This window comes from Salminus brasiliensis, chromosome 2 (assembly GCF_030463535.1).
Source record: "Salminus brasiliensis chromosome 2, fSalBra1.hap2, whole genome shotgun sequence".
Taxonomy (NCBI): domain Eukaryota; kingdom Metazoa; phylum Chordata; class Actinopteri; order Characiformes; family Bryconidae; genus Salminus; species Salminus brasiliensis.
Genome location: NC_132879.1, coordinates 21,363,214 through 21,388,722, shown reverse-complemented (window position 1 = coordinate 21,388,722; position 25,509 = coordinate 21,363,214). Strand labels below are relative to the sequence as shown.

The 25,509-nt window shown below is 38.9% G+C and overlaps 2 protein-coding genes across 3 annotated transcripts; both read left to right on the top strand.

Moving 5' to 3' along the window:
* The first annotated feature begins 185 nt into the window (after window positions 1-185).
* On the top strand, window positions 186-16,432 carry LOC140546786 (cAMP-dependent protein kinase type II-beta regulatory subunit). Its single transcript, XM_072670189.1, has 11 exons — window positions 186-732; window positions 1,821-1,856; window positions 10,346-10,398; window positions 10,571-10,654; window positions 12,070-12,176; window positions 12,310-12,463; window positions 13,436-13,537; window positions 13,637-13,711; window positions 13,852-13,920; window positions 14,055-14,190; window positions 14,662-16,432. The coding sequence occupies exons 1-11, from the start codon at window positions 471-473 to the stop codon at window positions 14,793-14,795; spliced, it is 1,212 nt and encodes a 403-aa protein (XP_072526290.1). The 5' UTR covers window positions 186-470; the 3' UTR covers window positions 14,796-16,432.
* Window positions 16,433-16,805: 373 nt separating this feature from the next.
* Window positions 16,806-25,102, top strand: hbp1 (HMG-box transcription factor 1). 2 transcript variants are annotated; one of them, XM_072670178.1, is made up of 11 exons: window positions 16,806-16,853; window positions 18,461-18,641; window positions 18,929-19,139; window positions 19,430-19,553; window positions 19,741-19,852; window positions 20,379-20,494; window positions 21,890-22,046; window positions 22,220-22,364; window positions 22,518-22,805; window positions 23,174-23,315; window positions 23,846-25,102. In XM_072670178.1, the coding sequence occupies exons 1-11, from the start codon at window positions 16,839-16,841 to the stop codon at window positions 23,861-23,863; spliced, it is 1,509 nt and encodes a 502-aa protein (XP_072526279.1). In that variant the 5' UTR covers window positions 16,806-16,838; the 3' UTR covers window positions 23,864-25,102. The 2 variants fall into 2 exon arrangements, with proteins under 2 accessions (XP_072526279.1, XP_072526272.1); XM_072670171.1 differs by lacking the exon at window positions 16,806-16,853 and having other exon boundaries at window positions 18,429-18,641.
* The last annotated feature ends 407 nt before the right edge of the window (window positions 25,103-25,509 follow it).

Sequence of the window (25,509 nt, the reverse complement as noted above, 5' to 3'; positions counted from 1 at the left end):
TCTTTTTTTCACCCACCCGTATACCGCCGAGTCCCGCCTCCTGCGCTACGATTGGTTCGGAGTTAACACTAACACCCAATCACAGCGGGCGATCGCTTTGAGGGCTAGAAGATGCTATCCAATCGTCGTGGAGCAGGCGGGGCTTATCGGAATACGGGCGGAAAACAAAATAAACAATTAAATAAATAAACAACGCGTTTCCTGTAGCCAGCAGCAAAAAGATGCGAGCTGTTGAATTTTCTGCCATTTTCATGCCTCCAAATTAGGGGACGCTGTCAGTACGAATGGGAATCTCTGCCATGGAGTTGTGAGAGAGCCACTGCCAGTCTTTTTTTTCTATTTTTTTCCGCTGTATTACGAGTTCACCCAACGCAGGTTACCGTTCATTTCAGCTGACGTTGCCAAGACGGTTTTGATCCCCGGTACTACTGCAGTTTTGCACCGCTTTCTCCGGAGCCCTGGTATCAGGAATGAGTATAGAAATCCCCGAGGGGTTGACGGAGCTTTTACAGAGCTTTACCGTGGAGGTGCTGAGGAATCAACCCCGGGATCTGTTGGAGTTCGCCTTGCAGTATTTCACCCAGCTGAAGGAGAACGAGAGCAGGGGGGCCGCGTTTGGCAATGAGCAAAACTCGGCCGTGCGAGCAGGGAAAGCCGTCAACTTTATCGAGGAGGCCATGCAGATTGATTCGGAGAACGAAGAGGATGAGGATGACGATGAGGAATTCGTAGGTAACAGATTGGGCTTGCTGAAACATTCATTTTAGTCTACCATTCATACCCAGTGTCATGTCGAAAGACCACATGTGATTTGGAAACGTGCTGTGCATGATGGCTATAAGGTGATGTGCTAGGTAATGGTGTAACGGTAGCAGTTCACAATGCAGACCGGGATGCCACGGGAACACGAGCAGGCTAGCCCGCACGAACGGCCTCGGTCAGGCCATGGTGGGCGACTACCGATTTAATAATGATATCCTGACACCAGTGAAAAGCGTGAAGAGTGCCTCTGATTCCCGGTTTGGTGATCGAGGGCGTAAATATGATGAGTGGCAAATGCAGAGCTCACTATGCTCACTCTGCAGAGGTGGTGGGGGAAGGGGAGGGGTGGGAAGAGGAGAGGAGAGGAGGGGGTGAAGGCTACTACAGGCAGCAGCAGCAGCAGCAGCAGCATCCTCCTCCACCTCCTCCTCTAACATGCTGAACGATGCTGATCTCGCCCTGCATCTGTTCTGATGCCTCAAAAGAGCTTTGGCCTTTAACGAATAAAGAGCTCGTATTCATGAATCGTGAGATGGATGAGCTCTTTCTGTGTGACTCAAACGCGCTGCTCTTCCTGGCCTGCTCTTTAGCACAGCCCTGTCTCGTCCTGTGCTCATCCTCCTCTCATTTGGCAGAGCCCTAGACCTGTCCTCAAGTAGCTCGAATAGCAAACGCTTGCCAATTCATATGATTCATTTCGGCTACGTTGTTCATGTTAGCCAGAGGAGGAGCTCAGCAGAGGTTCAGTCTCTCCAGGACAAAGGTAGCTGAATAGCATGGTGGCTAAACCTCCTCATGCAATTTTCATGAGGGTACATTGTGTCAGACCTGGGTGCTTTTGATTGCCAGGGAGGACGCTTTATTATTTCTCTGAATTTGAATGGCAATAAGAGCAGGACCAACTTCAAAGCACTCTGAATCCAGGTTAAAATATGAATACCACAAAATATAGCCCAGGCTAAATAACCTGGCTCTGTGTTTCTGTGTTGGTTTATGATATTTCTGTTGCTGCTAGTATGTCTCTAATTGCTATGGACACTCTTGCCCTCTCTTCACAGCCCCAGTGATAAACAGATTCATAAGACGAGCTTCTGGTAAGTAATGCAGGCATTTTCTGCTTAAACACTACCATTTACATACTTACTCTTAAGCATGAACCGTAGCATATATTAGAAATGCACACACACACTGTCTTCTGCAGATCACATGAAAATCTCAGGTGTTTTTGCAGCATTTTTAATAAATTCTATAAAGTGTTTGGTTAATAATGTGGAGCTCTTCTAACGCCGTGAGACACAGGCCATCTGTATCTGTTCAAGAATACGTATAAGTGGACGTGTAATTCATGAGCCTGTTGTCAGATACGTTTTCTGAAAGGAAAAAGTGTTTACTGATCTGGCTGACACGTTAAGAAGTGTTGTTTAATCAAGCCTTGATTTGTGCAGTCTGTGAGAATAGCACAGCGGATTCTCGAGTTCAAACCTCAGGGCTGATATAATCTCACATCACTGCAGCCTGAATGGGCTGCATAGTAAGTGCTTCATCTTCAGCTGCAGGATGAGATGGAGGAGATTGACTTTTATTACACACAGCAAAGGAATGAAATAAACCAGCAGGGGAAGCTTGTGTTTAAAAGATTTTCCCCTCCGAGTCATCTGTTATACACAAAGAGGGCAGTCCTGTGTCAGACTCTTGTTAAGAAAAAAAACTTTCTCCATTAGAGCAAGTTTAAAGAAAAATATGGAGAGAAATGTTCCAGGCTTAAACTATGTTCCGGCCTGGGCAAATTACATATTTTCTTGCTTCTTGAAGTGAAAAGAATAAAATGTGAACAAATGTGCAAATATTAATGCAGTTCTATGTTATATATGTTGTGGCTTGAAGAAATAGAAAAATTAGAAAATCTATATATCTATAAAATGACTTATTTTATTATTAAACACAGGCTCTGTAGAAAATCAAATATAAAACACAGCAACTTCTAATACACAGTTGCTCTGTCTTTTATAGCATAAAAAAACAATGTGACCTGTGCAAAATCACAGCACTCTAAGCTTTGCACTGGCTAAGATGTTTTTTGACAGTTGTAATTGTAATTAGGAACTATCAACTGAACGAGATGAGAATCTGGAAGACCAAGAAAACTCTGAGAATTGCTTGTATGATATTTCAAAGATGGTTGTATATTTGAAACAGGCACATCTAAACCCCCTATGACTGCCAAGAACCTGAGTCAAGAGGGTGGTGCACGTTCAAGTTTGCTGTTTTGTTGCATAAACATAGTCATCATGAAGAAGAGTCATAAAAGGAAACCTTACCTGTGACCTCAGTTAATGTTTGAGGTATGCTACAAAGCATTTAGAGAAGCCATGGTGCAAGTGCTGTGGACTGATGAACTCAAAGTAGAACTCTTTGGCCAAAATCTGCCAAGGAACTGGACTTCATGACAAGAACATCTTGCCAACTGTGAAGCAAAATTGCAAGTTGTGATTTCTTTGTTGTTTTAAGTTTGATAATGTTTGAATGACAGAAGCTGTGTTTCTCAGTTTCTGAAAATTGCTCCTGTTCATTTCACAACATTTCAATTGGGTTGAGTTCTGGACTGGGCCATTGCAACACCTTTTTCAGCCATTCTGCTGTAGATTTGCTGCTGTGCTTGGGATCATGGTCCTGTTGCCCAATTTCAGCCAAGCCTTAGCTGTTGGATAGATAGCTTCACATTTAACACACACACATTAGTGATCAAACACACAGTGACAGTGAGCACACATGCTCAGAGCCATGGACAGCAATTGCTGCGGCGCCCAGGGAGCAAGGAGGGTGAAGGGCCTTGCTTAAGGTGATATGCAGAGGAGTGCATGGTTGATTCTGTGACTGCAAGGTGCACAGGTCCTGTGGCTGCTAAACAAGCCTAAAACATCATCCCTACACAACCGTGCTTGGTATGAGGTGTTTGTGCTGATATGCAGTGTTTGGTTTTTGCTGATGTCTTTCCTCCTTGGCTTTGCATTAACACAAACCTGAATGTTCCAGACCTGCAAACTGCCAAAACTTTTTTTTCTGCTTTTATAGAGGTGCTCACACTTACTAATGATCAATTACTCAGGGGCATTTCATTAACAGCACCTGGCTGCTATTTACTCTCTTAACTCATATGGAAGCAGTAAGGACGTACTTATAAATACTTAAGAATGTGTTTTCTACAAACTGCTTCTGCATTTTGGCTTCATTTTTGAGTGGTAAAAATACTATATCATGATATTTAAAGACCTTGTTTTGCAATACACAATATTTATCACAATGCATGTAATCACAGACTCATTAGTAGCATCAGATTCTTATAAACTACTATTCAGTATACTCTCTCATACTGAATACATTGATTTTTATTTCAACATCAGCTGCTCTTACATCTAATTAAACCAGTCTAATTACACTGGTATTAATGAAACCTGCAGCTGGTCAGTGTTTATCAAGCACTAACAGTATCCTCCATATGCTTAGAAAAGCATATTATCACAATAACAAATTTTATCACAATACGATAAAATATCGTCATATTGCCCAGCTCTAATATGTATGTTAAAAGAGCTGACACAAAAAGTAAATAACATTGATTATGTCATTACAACAGCACCTGTGGAGGTATTGGATGTATTAGGCAGCAAGTGAACAGTTCTTGAATTTGTGAAAAATGGGCAAGCATATGAATCTTGAAAAGGAACAAACTGACATGGCTACAGGACTGGGTCAGTGCATCTCCAAAATAACAGGTCTTGTGTGTTTCTTCCTGGTATGCAGTGGTTAGTTGGTAGTTTTAATGTTATGGCTTATAACATCACAGAAAAGGATCCAAAAGCTTCAGCTTGTATTTCTTGAAGTAGGTCCTGGTAATTTTTAAGATACTGTATGTTTTGGCTCATTGTCATGTGAGGCCAGCCACCTTTCAGCTTCAGTTTTTTTTTACATTTGCTGACAGAATGAGCTGATGCTTGGTGAAATTAATTTTTCTTCTACCTGTCCAATGTTTCCTGTGCCTCTGGTTGCCAAAGAGTATAGGCCTAATAGGTCCACCCTCATGCTTAACTGTTGGCAAGAGGATCTTTTGATTCAATAATGCTCTGTTTGTTCTCCAAACATATGTTTGGTAATTGTAGTCTTAGACTTCAGTTTTACTTCATCGGTCCAGAGCACTTCAGCACTTTCCAAAATGCCTCTAGTTTGTCTAGATGCTGTATTTTAACCCTTTAAACATTGACTTTTGTAATTTGCAGGTATGTTTTTCTTCCAATTACTCTGCCATGACTTTTGTATGACCATGATGGCACAGTAGAACGGTGCACCACCACTCCTGTATCCTGCTGGGAATTTTTAGAGAGTTTACTTGGTCTTCCAAATCTTGCCTTGACATCCACAGTTCCCCATAATTGACATTTCTTAATGACATTTCAACAGAGGAAATTGTGAGTTGGAAGCAGTTTAATGTCTTCTTATAAACCCTCTCCTGATTTGTAGGCATCACAAAGCTTTAGCTGTTTAGGTTCTCAGCCAGTTGCTTAGAGGAGCTTAATTTAATTAATTAATTTTTTATGTTGCTACAAGATTTGAAAGTGTCAGAAATTTAGTTTCACCCTGGGATTGTTATCAGACCTGCTAACCAGTTAAAGCCTAGCAAAATAATTAAGTAATGAGAGTTTACAGTTGGAAAGTTTGTTCTGTTTATCCTGTTTGGACCAACTGTGTTTAAAGTTAATAAATAACTTATACTTTTAACAAAAAAAAATTGCAGCTCTTTATAAATTGAACAAATGAAACCTCAACAAAAGTGACAACCTCAACAAAACTCCCCCTTGAATCCTCCACCACTCTTCTAACTGTGTTTGTCCTAGCCAAAATACTCTTACTCTCCCCAGTACTGTTCTGCTAAACACTTCTGTTCTCATAAAAAGCAATCTGCCCTAAAATATCAATCAGAATGTGACATAATAGCACCGCAGTGACTCCCAGACAGGCTATGGAAATGAGAGAGAATATTTCATGCCTTTTCAGGCTTGTTGGGCATTCAATGAGTCGTGACCTACAGTGTCTTTTAATTTATAAGGCTTGCTACAATTTTGCCACAACTTTCATGCAGTGCTGTAGTTAGGAAAAGATACTGACCTGTGGTCCACAAGGCTTTCAATCTAATGCCAAATATACAGTTCTTAACAGGTAAATTGAAGCAGGAACTGGATATATTCTTTAAAACATCAATTCCTGGGAATACGGTTCAAGGAAAACTTCCATAGAACCTTTACATTAAGTGTATTCAAGCCAGCCCTAAAGGAACCAAATACACGTAGATCTATTCAAAACATACTGAGATTTGTTTCAGTATGTTGTAAATATACTAGCAAATATATGTACTTATTTAAAATTTGGTCACACTTTATAATCACACTTTTTTAATAAAAACATTATTATGAATTAGGCTTTTTAAAATTAAACATCTGTTTAGTTTAATTTAATATTTTCTTAAATACTTGTGTTGAAATGGACTTTTGTACAGTTTTACCCAAAAGTTAGTTTGGGTTGGTTTTTACCCAAAACATAAAACTGAATATATCCCACATATCATTCTGTTTTGAGTTGGATGAACATTTGTGATTATTTTACAGATCTTTGAGTTGAATCGATCTACAATACTTGAGTTTAGCCTGTTGCCGTTAGCAAATGGACAGTGATTGGCCCATGCAAACGTAAAAGTCTGGTTCTGCTAGTTCAATAATATATAGTTGTTTTAAGTTTGGCATATAACTATATTTTAAGTAAAACTCACAGCATTCCCATTGGATCCATATTTAAACATATGGACATTTGATCTTCATTTAAACAATATTAAGATATGGAGGTAATAAACTAAAAAACATAAAACTAAAATGTCTTTAAAATTATTTGTAAAATGATTTTATTAATAGAAATATTATTAGACGCCCTGTGCCCCAATAGTTGATATTTGCCCCCTTGGCTAAAATCCTTTCACTTAGATGTTTCCTATAATGACCTACCAATCTCTGATATCAATTGGTAGAAAGTTGAAAGTCCTGGTAGAAAGTCCTCCATGCAGAATTCTTTAGTTTCAGATTTAGTTTTTTGACAGATGATCTCACATTTTCCTCAAGCGTCCTCTGATACAATAAAGAATTCTTAGTGATTCTTATGTTGGAGAGCTCTCTAGACCCTACTGCAGAAAAGTATCCCCAAACCCTGTCATTTTCACGTCCATACTTCACAGTTATTTTGCTACAATGTTGTCTGGTTCATATCAAACAAATCTTCTTTTACTGTGTCTAAACAATTCAACTTTGGATTAATTTGTCCAAAGCACATTGTTCAAGGTGTCTTAGTCTTGGTCTATTTTTTTTTACATCAAGGGTTTCCCCCTTTTACCTCTAACCTGTAGACCTGTAGATAGTTATGACATTTTAGGATTATTGGAGACTTCTTTAATGCATTTTGTGGTCTGCTGTTGGACGGAACTTGCTAGGACGGCCTAACCTGGTCATGTCGGCACTTGTTGATTGTAAATTATTGTTCCGGACTGTTAAATAGCTGATTTCTAAGTGTCTTTTAAAATCCCTTCCCATACTCATCTGCATCTGCAAGTGTCTTCCTGAAGGCCCCATAAAGCTATTTAGATATCACCATGGATATAAGATTCACCTTACAAATCAAGAGCAAGTCCACTATGAGCTATTTAATGATCCGTTACAAAACTACCTGTAGCAGTCTTCTCTGTGTGTATGGAGGTGGCATTATTGATGCATTGGTCATTGCATGCACTGCACTCTTTTCCTACACGATAGATGTTGCTGTCAGGTCACAGACTCGAGCTCGCCTCCGACAGAGAGCAGACGAGAGAGCAGAACAGCGCAAATGGCTAGAATACACGCAAGTAAACACTATGAGCAAGATCGAGGACCGCAACAAGTATCAAGGTCATGTCCATATATTGTACGATACGTCGATAACGTAATTATCAAGACAGCCCTATCCAGGATGGGAAACTGGATTGGCTGCCTTAATGTAAATATTTAAAGTATGTTTTTAGTGCACTTCTAATACACACAGTGTAAACTGGTAATGTAGTTGTAAAAGGTATTATAAATGTTTTTTTTTTGTGTGTTTCACTTCAACTTTGTGAAACATGGACTTCAATACATAAGCTGAAGTATGTTTAAAGTCTATGTAAGCATACTTAAAATAGTTCAATTTTAGCACAGTTAACACTTATGTGGACACACTTATGTATTCTTTAGTGCTCTGTGGCATCAAAAAGTTTAGAATACTTGAGTCTACGTCTGGAGTGTTTTCATCTTGATGAGTTTCACAGCTGCACAAACTGTTACAAGTTTAGTATTTTTTCAGGACTGCAGGACTGGTAAACTATTCAGTATCTTTTAGTCTTTTCAGTCCTTAATCTAAAAAAGTCTAAGTTCAGCTTTGTCTAGCCTTTCCAGCAGTAATTCACATGTGAATTTAATAGAATACTAGCCCTAACTGAGCTATGAACCCAGCCCTTAGTAATAGACAGTAGTAGACAGTATGTTGTTTGTGGTAGTATTTCTATGTTTTGAGTAATGTGGTAGTACAATTTGTATCAGCGTCAAAATTCTGATTTAGCTCGGCAAGGCTGAGGCTTTTTTAAATAAGAGCCACTCAATAAAAGGTCCTTTGTGGGATGACAAAAAGTGGTTCTTTAGTGACTTTACTCCAAAGAAGCTTTTTATTGAGACCTATATTTTTAAGAGAAAGAGGCAGCAAACAGTGCATTATTTTTATGATTGATTGTCTAGGCATGTAAATGAATTCACGGCCACGCTGAGCACCTGTGCTGAGAGTGTCTGTACCGGAATTCTAACATGAGCCAATGATCAGTGCACACAAGATGTGGATCTCTCATTGAAGTGACCTCTGAAGTGAAACAGGCTGCAGCGGGATGAATACTGTAGAAGTGAGGTTTGGCTGTGGTGCACACACTCAGGCCCGGCCGTGGGAGGGGTATCGATCCAGACAGTGGATGCTCCTGTCATCCTCTGTGCTGTTATTAATAGTAGGAACACCGGGGGCGTGTGGCAGAGCAGTGCAAATGGGCCTCTCATCTTAACACTGTGAGCTTAATAGAAGAAAAGAGGGAGACAAAAGACAGTGAAAAAATAGAGGGGTACAGATATGAATAAAGGGATCAACGACAAGAGCATTAGTGAGGCCAGGATGTTGGATGATCACCATCCCAACTCATTCCAAAATTATTGGAAGGAGCACCATCATTCCAGAGAACACAGTTCCTCTGCTCCACAGCTCAGTGCTGGGAGGGGCTTGATACCCCTCTAGCCCACACCAGACATTAGGCATGGTGGCAGTAGGTACATGTTTATCTGCTCCAGAGAGCCCTATTCTATTACCAGTACTTCTCTACAGGGACTAGACAAGCTGTATATGTGTGTATACATATCTGTGTTAGCAATGGGTGAAACCTACAGTAGCTGAATGCATTAGAAGGGGTGTCCACATACATTTGGACTAGGGCAGGGCAAGTAATTGAAACATTCAGAAATTCTGTGCAAATTAGTCCCCACCGTGTTCATGTACTGTCCCCTTAAAAACATCCAGTCTGCAACATGGAGGAGAAGTCAAACACTGAGGCAACTGAGCCACTAGTGCAGCTTACATAATAGTTCATTAATCGTAATTGAGGTAATTAACCTAAAATTTAACTAATTTGGACATATAAGCCCGTTTACACCTATTAACATGCGTCTCAGGTGATCTGATCACAAATGATTGCCAAATTGCATAGCCGTTCTCACTTGGCATTGTAGTGTGCTCAGCTAACCCGTGCAGACGGTGGATGACGTGGTCTCACAGGTATTACGTGTTTTCTAGCTGGGGCAGTGTTGCCGTTGAAGTGGGCGGAGCTTTTCTTTCTAAGAGGTATCAAGACGCCTTAGGGTTCACACTACAAGAATAATGTGGTCATATGTGTCTCTGATCACCCCTGAATGTGTTTTAAGTGATCTTTCTCGAGACGCATTGTCCCCTGTTCACACCTGTACTTTGTGCTGGCCACTTATGATCGGATCACTTTTAATGAATGCATTCAGCTACTTTAAGTTGCACCCATTGCTGACACAGACGCACAGATGCAGACACACCCAGTTTGTCTGGTAGCTGTAGAGAAGTATATGTAATAGGACTTTCTGGGGCAGATAAAAATGAACTTATTGGCACCATGCATGGTGTTAGACATGGGCTAGAGGGGCATAAATCCTCCAGCATTGAGTTGTGGAGCAGTGTTCTCTAGAATGATGGTTGGGGCTCCATCCAATACTTTTGGATTTAATACTTTTTGTAGTGTGCTCAGCTAACCCCTGCAGACGGTGGATGATGTGGTCTCACAGGTATTACGCGTTTTCTTGCTGGGGCAGTGATGCCGCTGAAGTGGACACATTTTACTGCCAAAATGTATGTCTGCTTTCCCACCACATAGCTTCTTGTGACTGTGCAGCTAGCCATATTAATGTGTTTCTTTTTGGGTTTACAGTGTGTGCAGAGGCATTTAACCCTGATGATGATGATGAGGACAAGGAGCCCAGGGTGAGAGATTATTAATGATTTGACATGCTAAAAAATCAAAGATTTTGTAGGTTCAAAGACAACTATGAACCTAAAACTTTTTAAGGGCATTCTTATTGTTTTAGCTTGGTGTTTTCTGTTTCTGTCATTATATCTTTTCCCTCATCACCCAATGGCTTTGGTTTCTTTGCAGGTGACTCACCCAAAAACAGATGAACAGAGGCAGAGACTACAAGAGGCCTGCAAAGACATTCTTCTTTTCAAGAATCTTGACCAGGTATAGACATAGTGCTACATCTTATTCACATTAGTAGCTTATTATTTTGTTGCATATCATCATTTTCAAACTCTCTAAATGTGCATTTACCAGGAGAAAAGTGAAACATTTTTATTGATTACCTAGATGTCTAATTACTAATAATACACAATCTAACTAAACTAATAGACTAGCACACAAACCGTTATAATGTTCATGCCTTTTATTGAGCATATTGAGTAAACATCCACAGTGCAGACTAGAAAACGTAAGCAAACCTTTGAATTCAATAATCTATATATCCCTGTTTAGCAGCAATCCAAAACACAAATCTTCTCTTTTGCTCATCATTTAGTTGATTCACTTGTGTGCTTTGGGACGTCATTTTGTTGCATTACCCGCGTCTTCAGCTTGAGATCAGTCCTTACATTCTCCTGTGAAATCCTTTGACACATTTTTTAATCATGGATTGATGTACATCCAGGTCTTTAGTCTAGGTGTTTACCCGGTTTTTTTGAAAGTTGTTTGCATTGAGGCATGTGTGACACTAACCCATCTTTCCTTAGAAGAACAGATTTGTCAGTAGCCAGGACTTGTGTACCTTTTTTAGTGGGTAAAGCACCTATTTAACCCATTCATCCAATCTCATATTCATTATGAAAAAACATATTTTGCCAATTAGCTCTTTGAGAACTGAACACAGAGGTTCACTTACTTTTTCTAGCCTGCATTGTGGATGTTTACACAATGTGCTCAAAAGAATACATAAACAGTACCACTGTTTGTATGTTATTAGTATAGTTAGATTGTGTTTGTTTAATTGTGACTTATAGACAAACACAATCTTTGATGACAACCTTTTAACAAGCTTTTTCTTGCACTCGAAACTTTGGAAAACATAAAAAAAATATTTTAAACCTAAACCTCTTATAATGTGTCACTTTTTTACATAATTTGGTCTATTGTTCAGCAATGACACAGAAAATGATGCAAACTGTCTAGTTAAAGGAACGATACGTCACAGGCTACATGTCTGGAACCAGCTGTAGTTCTGTAGATTTGTTTCTATAGAAGAGGTTAATGTACATTTGCTAACAGATATTATTCTTATTGTTAAGTAATTATTAAGTATTATTTGTTAGTCTATTCATCCTGAAATGTTTACACAATGCAGCTGATGTAACAAATTAATAAGGCTTGAATATGACCGCAATTAAATGTGCTTGTGCCACCAAGAATGTTACAGTAGTTACCACTTTGTGTTGGGTAGTTAAATGCTTTTACTAAAAGTAGACAAAGGACTCCTGAAGAGGAATGTTAATAATACTGTACATTAATTAATTTGGTGCTATACTGCATATATAAAAAAACTGTTTCTTGATACTTAGAAAAGGTAGAGGCACATTGTGTGAGTGTCGGCTTTCTCATTTTTGCAGGAGCAAATGTCCCAAGTACTGGATGCCATGTTTGAGAAGACCGTTACTTCTGGTGAACACATCATCGATCAAGATGATGATGGAGACAACTTTTATGTCATTGAGAGGTGCAAACAGAATGATTTCTGTTTCATGAATAAGAAATGTATTCAAACGTTGCATTCACATATTCAGCATTTTATCTATTTTTCTGTTCTTCACAAACTAAAAACAGAATCTGCTCATGCTTCATTCTTGCAGGGGGACTTTTGACATCCTTGTGAAGTCAGATGGCACCACCAAAACGGTTGGCTCCTATGATAACCGTGGGAGTTTCGGGGAACTTGCCCTGATGTATAACACCCCGCGCGCAGCCACCATTGTTGCTACCTCACCTGGAGCCCTGTGGTGCCTAGTGAGTGAAACTACGATCTATAATTATTAAGAAAATCCAAACTAAAGACCTAGCATTACAATAGCTGATGGACTAGAGCCATTATTGTGCATAATAGGTCATTTAGAAATCTGTGGGTAGGAATTGATGAGTGAAATTCTTCTAGTTGTTTTGCTCTGTTAGCTTTACATTACAGCTCCCTCTACTGTTTAAATTAAATGCTAACATACTCCCACACAAAAGAGACTGCTGGAATGATTTGTTGGCCTAATTTTCCAGAAGGTAGTGTTTAGCGTGTGGTTCCGTCTTGCAGATTAATACTAATAAACATTCTTGTTGCACTATATGTCCAAATGTTTGTGGACACCCCTTTCAATGAATGCATTCAGCTACTTTAAGTTGCACCCATTGCTGACACAGACGCACAGATGCAGACACACCCAGTTTGTCTGATAGCTGTAGAGAAGTATATGTAATAGGACTTTCTGGAACAGATAAAAATGAACCTATTGGCACCATGCCTAGTGTTAGACATGGGCTAGAGTGGTATAAATCCCCCAGCATTGAGCTGTGGAGCAGTGGAACTGTGCTCTCTAGAATGATGGCTGGGCTCCATCCAATACTTTTGGGATGAGTTGAGGAGTTGGGGATGAGATTGGGGTGATGATCATCCAACATCCTGACCTCATCCTGATCGCTAAATGCAATCAAATCCTCACAACAAAGTTCCAAAATCGAGTAGAAAGGTATTCCTCGACAATAGAGACAGTTACTCCAACAAAAGCAGGATGAACTCTTAGTGTGTATTTATTTCCATATGACTTCTGTGAATGTTGCCTAATGGCTATAATTAATGAGAATACAGCAATAAAAGAAAACAAATGCTAATACATGTGAGAAACCAGACCAGTTTAATTAGAAGATATCATTTTATATAAGATAATACTGTGTTTATCACTTTGATGACTTTTAAATTAATGTTGTCTGTTGCAGGACCGGTTGACGTTTCGAAGGATCATTGTAAAAAACAATGCAAAAAAGAGAAAAATGTATGAGGCTTTCATCGAGACCCTTCCACTGCTAACATCCCTGGAGGTCTGAACTACTGCTCCTACTTCTGTGCCTCTTTTTACGCAGAATTGTATTAACAGCAACAACTAGGGAACACTTTTAACCACTTTTAGCTTTTTTCAGGTCTCAGAAAGAATGAAGGTGGTGGATGTCTTGTCATCTAAAGTGTACGGTGAAGGAGAGCAAATCATTGCACAGGTTAGCCTTTTGTTGTAGGGTTTCTCTTATTCTATGGCGACTGGCTTACTAAGTCAAGTAGCATTGAACTTTTGTAGAATATTGTTGTAGAATATATTGTTAACCAAAATACTGTGCATTATACTGTTTATTCTTAATAGGGTGACCTAGCAGACTGTTTCTACATTGTAGAATCAGGTGAGGTTAGAATCACCATGAAGAGGAACCGGGTAAGTACTATTAGCCGGATAAACTTGCCTGGTATTTTATGTTCTGCTAGATTACACTCCTCAGCCCATTAGCCATTAACAGATGAAGAGGAGATTCTTGTGTACTAAAAAAATATTGTGATCATTTCTGGCAGTTGAAAACAGATTCTGAAGAAGAGGAAGTGGACATTGCCACATGCACTAGGGGGCAGTATTTTGGAGAGTTAGCTCTTGTCACCAACAAGCCAAGGGCAGCTTCGGCATATGCTGTGGAGAATGTCAAGTGCTTAGGTACTACTTCTTAAAATTATACAAAAAATAGATAAATGCGTATTTGTATCAGATATATAATGTATATACAATTTGAATTGATGGATGATACTTGAATGTTGACATTTTTGTAGCATATTGTATATAGTTGCTGCCCATCAAATACCTTGTGTCTACATTTTTGTTCGTTTTCCCTTTATAACATAATGTGAATCTGGTTGTCCTTCACGTTATGCCAAAACCGATGAGTGGACCACCAGAAATGCTCCAAAATTACTTAAAACAAAAACAGTTTACTTTGACTTCTATTGAAAGCAAATAGGTTTGTTTCCTTCTTCTGTAACTTTTTTATAGATATAAGGTTTTTGCGTATAAGGGACAATATGGAACATCTGTATGGTTGTATGACAATAAGTGTATCACTCCTTTCATGGAACGAGTGCACATCTTACTGCCTGTTGCATTGACTTTTTTGTGGGCTATCTTTCACAGTAATGGATGTCCAGGCATTTGAGAGGTTATTGGGACCCTGCATGGATATCATGAAACGCAACATCGCTAACTATGAAGAGCAGTTGGTCACCCTCTTCGGGAGTCAAACAGAAATAGAGGAGCCAAGTGCATGAAATTAAACAAAAAAAAAACTGAAATGCAACATAATGAAAAAGTTGAAATAATGGTGAGTACAGGCCTTTTTACAGGCCGTTGTTCAGATGCCATATGATCATAACTTTTGAAGTTCTTGAGTTCTTGTTTTGCATTCACAGAAGTGAAGCTCTGGTGTGTCAGTGATAGTGATTTTTACAAATGACAAGCCAAACATGTAGGAGATTCTTAACAGGTTACACAAGGTTTATAAAAAGAGTTTGTTTAGTTTTTTGTTTTTTTTCCCCATGAGTACAGTGTTTTATCATTCTGGGAATATGCTGTATTTATCCAGTTACTGGGTAATTTCAGTTTCTTTTATGTGTTGTTTTGTTTACTTGTATTGGGATGGAATTATTTTTACAGTGACCTTTATGTTCTCTCAGACAGCAGAACTTTGCTAAAACCATTTTTCACATATTTTGAAATCAGTCCAAAAGTTTTATTTCTGTGCACTTCTGTGTCAATGTTTGTGTTTTGAACATATCTCATTCGTTATGCCTCCAACATACCTTAGAAGAATGAGCAAATCACAAAGAAATTTGGAAGGGCCCTGTGTTTGAGCATACGAGGGCGACAGAAACCAAAACTTAATAATTTGTGTTAATAAAAGCTAGCAGTGTGACACTGATATGAACATGTGATGGCTTTATTATATGAGGTAAAAGGGAAATGGAAGCGTGTGTGTATGCTGATAATGCACTTTGATGCTAGCCATGTGGGGAAAATGCACACAGCTGAACATGATTATATTGTATACAGTATTTTAAAATTTAGTTTAGAGCTCATTCTCATAAATGTATTTTTTTCTTTATACTTTTAAAGGGTAGCTTATTTATTTTACACCTTGATACTTCAGATTTGACATTTGTCGATCTCAGTGTTTCACTGTAGAATTAGACATATTTGACATTTGTGAAATAGCCTTCTTTTAGCTTTTTTAGCTCTTTTCTTTTCTACAAACCAGAGTGTGTTTGTTTTTGGTAAACCTAATAATAATTATCACAATTAAATGCACATTAACGCATATTGCTTTATCTATTCAATTATGCTTTTTTGCCCCTAAAAATGATATATTTTGCTTCTGATCTGCAATATGCCTCACCACGTTCAGTCCTCTTTTGCTTTTATGTTTAACTATCCCTTTCTCTGTATTTATATCAGTGTGTTTTACTCCACTGGCAAGTTAACCATTTTAGGACTTTTTCTTCTGATGACATTTGATAAGATTATTTATTTATTACTGTCTACCTCCACACACAAACATCACACCATTACTCCACGCGGGGGCCTTTAGCCTCCCCCCCTCCTAGTAGCTGGCCTCTACTGAGCGCTTTTAGTGTAGGCTGTTTGTGTAGGTCCATCATTTTATAAAACTTAGCTTGTACACCTGTTAGAGACTTTCAATTGCGATTAATGTTGACCTGTGTTTTATATATTTACCATCAGTTTCTGTGTCTGAATCACCTCCTCTAAAAGTAGCTCTTTGTGTTGCCAGTGCTCTCTATTCCATGAAATTCAGATTTTAAGGTCTACAGACTCTCAATGCCAGAGTATCCAGTACTATTGTCAGTGATATTTGACTTTCCATCAAAATAAAATACACTTTTGTATTAAATTTGGTTTGGTTGTTCATTCATTTAATGCAGTGGATCAGGCAGTAGCAGAGGAAAATGTCATCTGAACCGAAAATAGCTCTTCAAAGAAGAAAGAGAAACAGAGTCGGAGTTCTTGCTGAGTGTTCAATCTGAAAGCAAAACAAAAGCTCAGTCCAGTAACAAAGGAGAAGACAGTGGTGGAAATATGAAGGCATAACCAATGAATGACACGTTTATGGTAACGGGCAAGAGGAACCGACCAATGAAGTTAACAATAACAAAGCAAGGTCCGCCTTCTGCAGTGCGCAGGGAACCGACCAATCACGCCTCGAGTCCGTATAATTGACGTTCGGCTCGACCAATGAGCGAGGAGATCTAAAAGTAATCAGTCCTGCCTCGGAGAATGCTAGCTAGAGATACTCGGTAATGGCGACAGGCTTGGTAAGTAAAAAGTTAGCCAAAGATTACAGATGATTGAAACGTTGGTTTCAGTCGCTTGAGGTTTAAATGAGCGCGGCTGTGAGCTGATTTCCGAGCCGTAGCGATTAAAAAGACTGTCATTCATTCTTTCGTTTGGAAATGGCACTTTACTGGAGGCGAGGTTTTTTTTTCCTAGTGACGTTTGTTGTTTTGCTTGTGGCTTTAGTAAGTTGTTAGCTCCTGAAGTAGGCGACCATAGCTCCGCTGCTAACCAGCTATGCCCAGCCACAGCTGCCAGCTGGCTGTTTGTCCGAAAGCGAGCCGTGTGATATGGATACAACCGAAAATAGTTTTTCGCTTCATTCATTGCTCAGTACTCGGAAGGGCTTCGAGCGCCATGTCTCAACTTGTTGACATTCTTTTGTTTACATGTCCGCGGAGCTTCGCCTCTGTACGAAGTTTTGGCCTTTTGACAATAACGCGAACAATAGGTTTATCCGGACTGACATCTCCTCTCTGATCGGTGCCCGTCAGCGGACTGTTCACTTTCACAACAAAGACTTAAAAGAACGAAGAAAAAAGAAATAGCGTTGAAAACAGGCTCCCTTTGTTAAGATACTTTAACTTTTCGAAGTACGCCATTCATTTCGTTCATTCAACCCCATCTATGAATGAAAATGTGTGAAAACGGACAAGTGGATCCGCTCTTTATAGCAGCCAACACACCGATCTGTGAGCAGTGTGTTAACATCTGATGTTTTTCTTCCTGTGTGTGTTTGATTTGAAACCGATCGCAAGTTCACACTTAAAACCCTCGATTTTCGATTTTTTTTTCGATTTCTTATTTATTCTCGTCGAATGAGTCTTGATCGGAGTGTCAGTGGTTTGGACTCCGTTTCTGATCTGATAATATCACACGGTTATTGATCCTGTGTTACGCAGTTCTGAATGAATGAGCTCAGCAGCGCATGCGCGAGGTCTTTAAAGTTTATAAACAAGGCTTGCATGCAAGAGGGTCACATGACAGCCCTTTATGAAACGGTGTCTGAGAGTCCGCAGACAAAGAGCAGCGAATGAGACTGGCCGAAGCTATAAGAGTCGCTTTAGGAAACTGTCGTTTAGACTCAGTTTGGTTACTTTTTGTTTTTAGGGGAGCCGTGGGACTAGCACAGTTGTTTATTGCAAGCACAGAGCGACTGTGTTGCAGCCGTGTTTTTAGAGCAGGGCAGATGTTGCACAATAGCCAGCATGGCAGATGTTGTTGAGTCTTACGATTTTCAAAAGTATTTTCCCAATAAAAAGCTAATGATTTTTTAAAAGGAACTATTGCTTTATTGTAGTTTTCAACATTTATTCATATATATATATATATATATATATATATATATATATATATATATATATATATGTGTGTGTGTGTGTGTATGTGTGTGTATATGTGTATTACCAGGCCAAATGTTCATTATTTTCACATATACATATACATATATATATACACACATATACATACACACACACACACACACACACACACACACACATATATATATGTGTGTGTATGTGTGTGTATATGTGTGTGTGTGTGTGTATTACCAGGCCAAATGTTCATTATTTTCATCTGTTTAAAGCCTGGCCAGGTGACATGGCATAATATGGTGTGGGAAGTGAAGACTCAGTCAGTGCCCCAAAGAGTGCAGGAATCCCAGACAGACTGTTCAGGCATGGACGAAGCCTTTGATTTGCTGAAGTGTAATGAGGACCTGCCTTCCTCACCAGGTTGCCCCTCAAGTGACAGCCACATGGAATATGGTAATTGCATATTAAATATATTTCTATATACAGATTTTTATTTTTTATAGTTTATATATTGCTGTTTTTCACATTTTTACATAAATTGAATCTGGCTGTTGTTTCATGATATATGGACCAATAGAAATGATCCAACATGTCTAAGAACACAATATGTTTACATTAAGTACTATTGAAAGTTGAGAAGACTTTCCTATTTTGGACATATGAAGATTTTGCATGGCATTGGAAGTATATGTATAATTATTTTTGTTTTTTTGTGTGGTCCTACTCTTTCTGTATTACAGATGATCTCCCAGAGCTGCAGGAGGTGCAGGATGACCAGTCATCCACAGAGGTTTTCCAGGTGACTCCAGATGTGTCACATGCGGAAAGGCCTGGGCAGAGCAGGAGCCTGCAGTCAGAGAGCAGCTCCTCACACACTAACTGGCTGACAGAGTTAGCCAACATTGCCACCAGCCCTCAGAGTCCCTTGTTACAGAATGTGCCTCACACCCGGTCAGTAAGAGTAACAGTATAGGTTCTGCATTGTATGTGTAATACATTCAATAGAAAACATCTAAAGACATATCTAAGATGTTAATTTTTAGTTTGGTCATTGCAGAAATGCATCACCCCATTCTTTTTCAGGTGTTTATTCCCTTATATGATTTTTCATTACTTGTTCGGTAGATAATGGAAGTGTCCCAATGGTAATATGCTTCCAGTAGTCAGTCCCACTGCTCCTACCGTGTTTTTAAAGGTGTATATTTCATATTCTGAAGTTGTTCATTTACTGTGTCTCACAGGTCCTCTCCTGTGCACATCTTTGCCAGCAGTAACAGTTTACATTCCTACGCTAGGCCTCCTTTGGCCTCCAGCAGTGCTCCCAGCCCTGCTCGCAGCCACATGAGAGAGCGCCGCCGTGTGCGGGTACAGTATTTAGTATGAAGATGTCAGCACGTTCACTGAATTGCATAATGTAGTTGTATGCATCTTTTGTGCCTTACCATTTCTGCATGTTACACCTATGATATTTATATCCAGTATGAACATTACATTACAGTGGTATATATATGTTGAAATTTGTCATCTCTGTTGCTGTTTGAACCCATTTTAGGCCAGCAGTGAGTCTGAATCAGGGATATTCTGCCTGTCCTCATTGTCGGATGATGATGACATGGGTTGGTCTCATTCTGGGCCTTCCACTGTCTGGCACTGCTTTCTGAAAGGTAAAAGAGACTCATGGAAACTTGTCCTGACTTTTGATAAGACATTTAAGATTAAGAGTCAGAGTCACTGAGCTCTCAAAAAAGCATTAAGCTGTTGTAACAGACACAGATAAGGTGTTCCTGTCAGCTATCTGGGAAAACACAGCTGACTTCTGTGTTAGCTGCCCACCAGCCATTTTATGAATGAGCAGTTGAGGGTGCAGAAGTGCAGTAGCACCCTCTGCTGTTACATATGCACCACTACAACAGAAAAAGAGCAAAACAAGTTAAGCGCATGGGTTACGGGAGGGGCGCAAGTACAGTAGTCATTTGAGATGTGTGGTCTCCACCCAAAGCTTGTTTGGCATAATGTGCATGCAAAGTCTGGTTTAAAGGGTGTTCAGTTTTATCCTGCAGTGAATTGAAAAGAGCACACTGTAGAGGACTGATTTATTTTCATTTGACAACAAAATATGTGAGCAATAAAAGCCCTTGTCTATAAATACAGTGTATGATTGAAAGTGTTTTTCATGCCTTGCTTCTCTAGGCACACGCCTGCGCTTCCACAAAGGGCCAAATGTGGAGTGGCAGGATGTAGAGGACCTAGCTGAGTCAGAGGATGAGTCTGATGATGAAGGAGGCATGCACTTCAGTCCAATTAAGGTAATATAGCACTTTATACATATTATCCAGTGACAAATTGGGAGCTAATAATAAACCATCCCCTTTTAACAACAATCAGGTTTATCTTTACCTAATAAGCCATGCTTATTTAAAAAAAAATACATACTCTGTCTGACTCACTAGCTACATTTCCATCTAAACAAACATGTTAACACTGCAAAACGTTTGCCATTGTAGGTCATTGAAACCGAAATTGTCCATTATAATTAAAGGTTCCCTAGAATGATAAACTATATTTAGTTAAATAATGAGTTTGGAAGTGACATACCATGAACCTCAAACACTGTTGTGTCCTCCGGCAAAACCAAAAAAGGGGCTGGAAAATTTTCATAACAGTTACTTAAAAGTTTTGGTTGATTTAATTTACACATTAACCAAAACAATAAATACAAAACAATATGTAACAACATTCTTGTTACAGTGTTGAAAACAAAGCTGTGACATCCTTGTGATGTAAACCAGACATTTAGAGCAGAACAATAAAAGGAAAAAACAATTATTCTGGGGTAAAAACATAGGATTGTAAATAGGCATGTAAAACTGCATCTGGTTATTTTTCACCCCGAGTCACATATTTAGTATTCAGACACAAAAAAACAGCTTAAAATACTCTTTCTGTTCAATTTTAGCAAGTAAATGGTTTGTTGAAACAAAAAATGTTCTGAAAACCTGCCTTGGAAAAGCAAAAGAGTGTATTTACTTACAGCGGGCTGACTGCCCTGATCCTACCCAAATCGAACACAAACATAACAATTAAAAAGTGCATTAGTGTAATAAAAAAGGAGTAGACCTGTGTGGTTTGTGATGCAGAAAACAAACACAGAGGCGGAGATGAGTGTGTTTGGAAGGAATACTAACACTTTTCAGAGAGAGAGAGAAAGAGACTGCAGGATTACTAAATGAAAAGTTCCCAAGCAGCGCTGAGAGACAGGATATCACCTAGCAGCTCTGATGAAAAGTAAAGGAAATAAAATAAACAGGCTGTCCAGATCTGACATCAGGGAATCAGGGTAGCTAATAGTACAGAATTGTCATCATATTTGTAAACACACCTTTTTATATAAACTCAGTCAGAAGCAACAGAGCTCTTTAGGAGGAAATGTCATCATTGCTGTTGTAAAAAGTATTTTCGATGGAATTGCGCTATTGGTCAGCAAAATTTTTATTACTATTACACTTTTTTATTTTATTGCTTGTAAATTGCTCTTAAAATCAGTGGAAACTCACAGTTTAATTGTTTATTACCATATAAAGTATTTTTTCAGGTTAAATGGATAAATGTTTTACAGTGTAGCTACTGTTAGTAGACTGGGATGGTGCAGTTGTTTGTATGATTTGTTAGATGGTTTGTTGACGTTAAATAATTTTTTTCAGAGTTATGGATCCGAAGGCTTGAAACTTGTGGCCCTGGAGGAGACTGTGTCTTTTGGCCAGTCTGTTCTGAAACTAACCTTTGACCCTGGCTCTCCAGAGACTGGGCTTCTAACTGCTGAGTGCCAATTGGACCATCCGTTTTATGTGAAAAATAAAGGTAAACACACACACAAACTGTATACAGTATAAGACCTTGCATAAACACGCAACTTAGGTTTACATTGGCGACATTAATGGTTCTGAATGAATGTAGCAGATTTTTCTCTTTGAAATGCTCATATGAGTTCAGAAATGCTTTAATAAGCATGTGAGTGTGTTTATTCCTTATAGGATGGTCCTCCTTTTACCCGAGCCTTACCGTTGTGCAGCACGGTATCCCCTGTTATGAAATGCAGGTTGGGGATTTGTGTCTGCCGCCAGGACACCGTGATGCCATCAACTGTGACGACTCGACTGTTTTTGACACCTTCAGGAGGTACAAAAACACACAAAACACAGTATTAGGAACACAAGGTTATTGAACCAAATGGGACCTGTGATAACAGTAGTTCTAGCAAAGTAGGTTTAACAATGTGAAGTTTTCCAATTCCAGTTTTTTAGAGTGTGCCGTGTGTCTTTCTCCCTGCAGTTACGACTTTACCCCTCTGGACTCGTCTGCTGTGTATGTGCTGAGCAGTATGGCACGTCAGAGAAGAGCCTCACAGTCCAGCGGAGGCACAGTGAGCCCAGACTGTGAGAAACTTGAGCGATCTGGCTCCTCCCATCACTCCCCTAGTAGCAAATCACAGCGCAGCCACTCCTCAGGCAGCGGTGGAGCCACACCCACAAAATGCAAGCGGCCAATGAATGCCTTCATGCTCTTTGCTAAGAAATATCGAGTGGAGTACACACAGATGTATCCTGGAAAGGATAACAGGTAAAAAAAAAAAAAAAAAAAAGTGTCAGTAGTTTCAAAGAACTTCAGTTAATTTGTCAGGTTAAGCTTGACAAAAATAAATGAACAACTTCATAATGAAATATCTCCAATCAGTCATAACCACACAGAATGCTTGATTGTTTAAAGGACATTTCCAGCTGCCTGTTTAAACCGAACATATAAATGCTAGGTTTCATTAGATTTACTGAATCCTTCAGTAGCATCTTGCATTATAAGATGAATAAAAAGAATATATCAGTGCAAAACTCTAGTATTGATATGTATATATGCATATACAGTATGTAGAGCAGCAACTTCTAATTACCATTCAAACTAAAAAAAAAAACTACTGGGAACTCTTTCTCCAGAGCCATTAGTGTAATTCTGGGTGATAAGTGGAAGAAGATGAAGAACGAGGAGAGGAAAATGTACACCATGGAGGCCAAAGCGCTGGCTGAGGAACAGAAACGCCTCAACCCTGACTGCTGGAAGCGCAAGAGAACCAACTCGGTAAAAATCACTATTCCACTGGCCTTGAATAAAAAATGAATAAAACTCAGTAGTTAATGGACAAAAGCAAACTTCTTTTATTCAGATTTAATGTAAATTATGGTGTGTTTTTGTACTATAATGTTTTTCTATAATTAGATTTGTGAAAATGTCAGCTATATCTTGCTTACAGGATCTCAATATATTATATTAAATATATCAAAATATATTTTATCATAACCCCTGTATTGTGATATTGGCAATACACAGCCCTAGAGACAACGTAAAGAACAGAGTCGTGTTCAAATAATGTCAAAAAATGGACATTGGGTTTTTCACAACAGCGACAACATATTACTCAGCTTGAGGCCTGGAAGGTCCCACAGTTTGGTAATTTCCCTGCTCAAATATACCTTATTCCAGTCCTTCGCTTAATTACCGGGTGTAGCTGATGTGTTAGAGCAGATTAATCGCCAAACTGGATTTGAGTAGCAGAGCTGACACTTTGCATAGATAACCATGTGTTTAATTAAGAACTTTTGTCCTCATAGGGCTCACAGCAGAACTAGCCTGAGGAACGTGGCAGACTCATGAAACTGGACAGAGAGAACCTGACACCACCTATCCGCCTTCTCCTGTAAGAGCAACGAGGCTTAAATGTGATGCTAAACACACTTTCTTATAATAAAATAAAATAAATAAATAAAAACAGGTATACAACTTCAAAAAAAAAACAATATAAATGTAATATAAACAATATAAAAACATATAATCTAGTAAACTAACAGTGCTTATATTTTTCTTATCTTTTCAAAATGTATGGAAATGCCTTATTCTTCCAAAGTAAGAAAACGCTCAGTTCTTCTTTCAGGTAATTTCATATTTCTAGGCTTGAAAGGTGAGACCCTGTGGTGCTATTTTAGTGAGCAGTATATATATGGAAAACAAAGTCTATTTTTAAATGTAAAAAAGGGGAATTTTAGATGTTGGCTAGCTTGTTTTCAGCTGTTCATAATAATTCTATTTGTATAACTCAATATTGCACATATTGACTTGATGTATTGCAAATGGACGAAAACTGTTGAATTTCATATTCGTCAGTGATCTGGGAAGGGTTGTATTCTGTAGACACCTATCCAGCCTAGACCATGTACTGTGTGTTTATATATGTGTGTGAGTGAGGGCGCGAGTGAGGGAGCGAGTGCTAGAGCGTGTGCGACTGCGAGAGCGACTGCGAGAGCGACTGCGAGAGCGACTGCGAGAGCGAAAGCGAGTGCGAGAGCGAGTGAGCGGATGTTTGTGCACCATCCAACCGGCCATATTAGAGTGTACGTATATCGGGCTTCTACACACACACATATGCATACACACACACTTGAATACACACACACACACACACACACACACACACACACACACACACACACACACACACATTTTTATACACACTAATACGTAAATACATGCAGACATACACACAGACACATTCTCTCACACACAGCACTTCAGGGCCATGCCTTCACTGTAAGTGTTTTTGTTTTTGCACTTTATATACATACATAACCTTGTACAACCAGTAAATGTATACAAGCTGAAATTTGTGTATAAAATTCTATCTTGCTAAGATATATTCTCTGACACAATCATGGCCAAACTGTATAGTTTTGCTGGGTTGCCATTGCATTGAAAAAAAAGAAAAAGGAAAAAAAGAAAGTAAACCATTGTTGATAATGTACAGGTTCACGTTCCCATCCAGTTCTTGCACAAAACTATTCTTGTATCATATTATAAATAAAAATTTAAACTTGCTCTCTGGTCACTTGCTTTGCCTGGTTGTCAATTATTTGTTACATTTACTGAACATGATTCTATTAAGTATAGCAACACACATATTCTCTGTAATATTGTTATTGTAAGAGCCTTAACCCTAGAACACTAACGTTAAAATTAGTAACACCATCACTAACGTTGGGTATATTTTACCTGGTATAAAATTCCAGATAAAATATAGTTTTCATCCATTTATTTTAAAAGTACAACACTGTATGACAAGTTTTGGAACCCTTCTTTAATTTTACAACATACAACATCGCATAAAATAAAAAATCCAAGGTACCATGGATGACTCTATAAAAAAACAGAAAGATTATTGGAAAAACGGGTAATCCTTAACAGGCAATGTCCTAACAAAAAAAAATAATGCTGCTGGGAACTT

Bases quoted from the DNA above. Each gene is read 5' to 3' on its own strand.
- LOC140546786 (XM_072670189.1), top strand. From the start codon at position 471: ATGAGTATAGAAATCCCCGAGGGGTTGACGGAGCTTTTACAGAGCTTT. The intron at 733-1,820 runs GTAACAGATTGG...CTCTCTTCACAG, and splicing joins TGACGATGAGGAATTCGTAG to CCCCAGTGATAAACAGATTC. The intron at 1,857-10,345 runs GTAAGTAATGCA...TTGGGTTTACAG, and splicing joins ATTCATAAGACGAGCTTCTG to TGTGTGCAGAGGCATTTAAC.
- hbp1 (XM_072670171.1), top strand. From the start codon at position 18,434: ATGTTCATTATTTTCATCTGTTTAAAGCCTGGCCAGGTGACATGGCAT. The intron at 19,554-19,740 runs GTACAGTATTTA...AACCCATTTTAG, and splicing joins GAGAGCGCCGCCGTGTGCGG to GCCAGCAGTGAGTCTGAATC. The intron at 22,047-22,219 runs GTAAACACACAC...TATTCCTTATAG, and splicing joins GTTTTATGTGAAAAATAAAG to GATGGTCCTCCTTTTACCCG.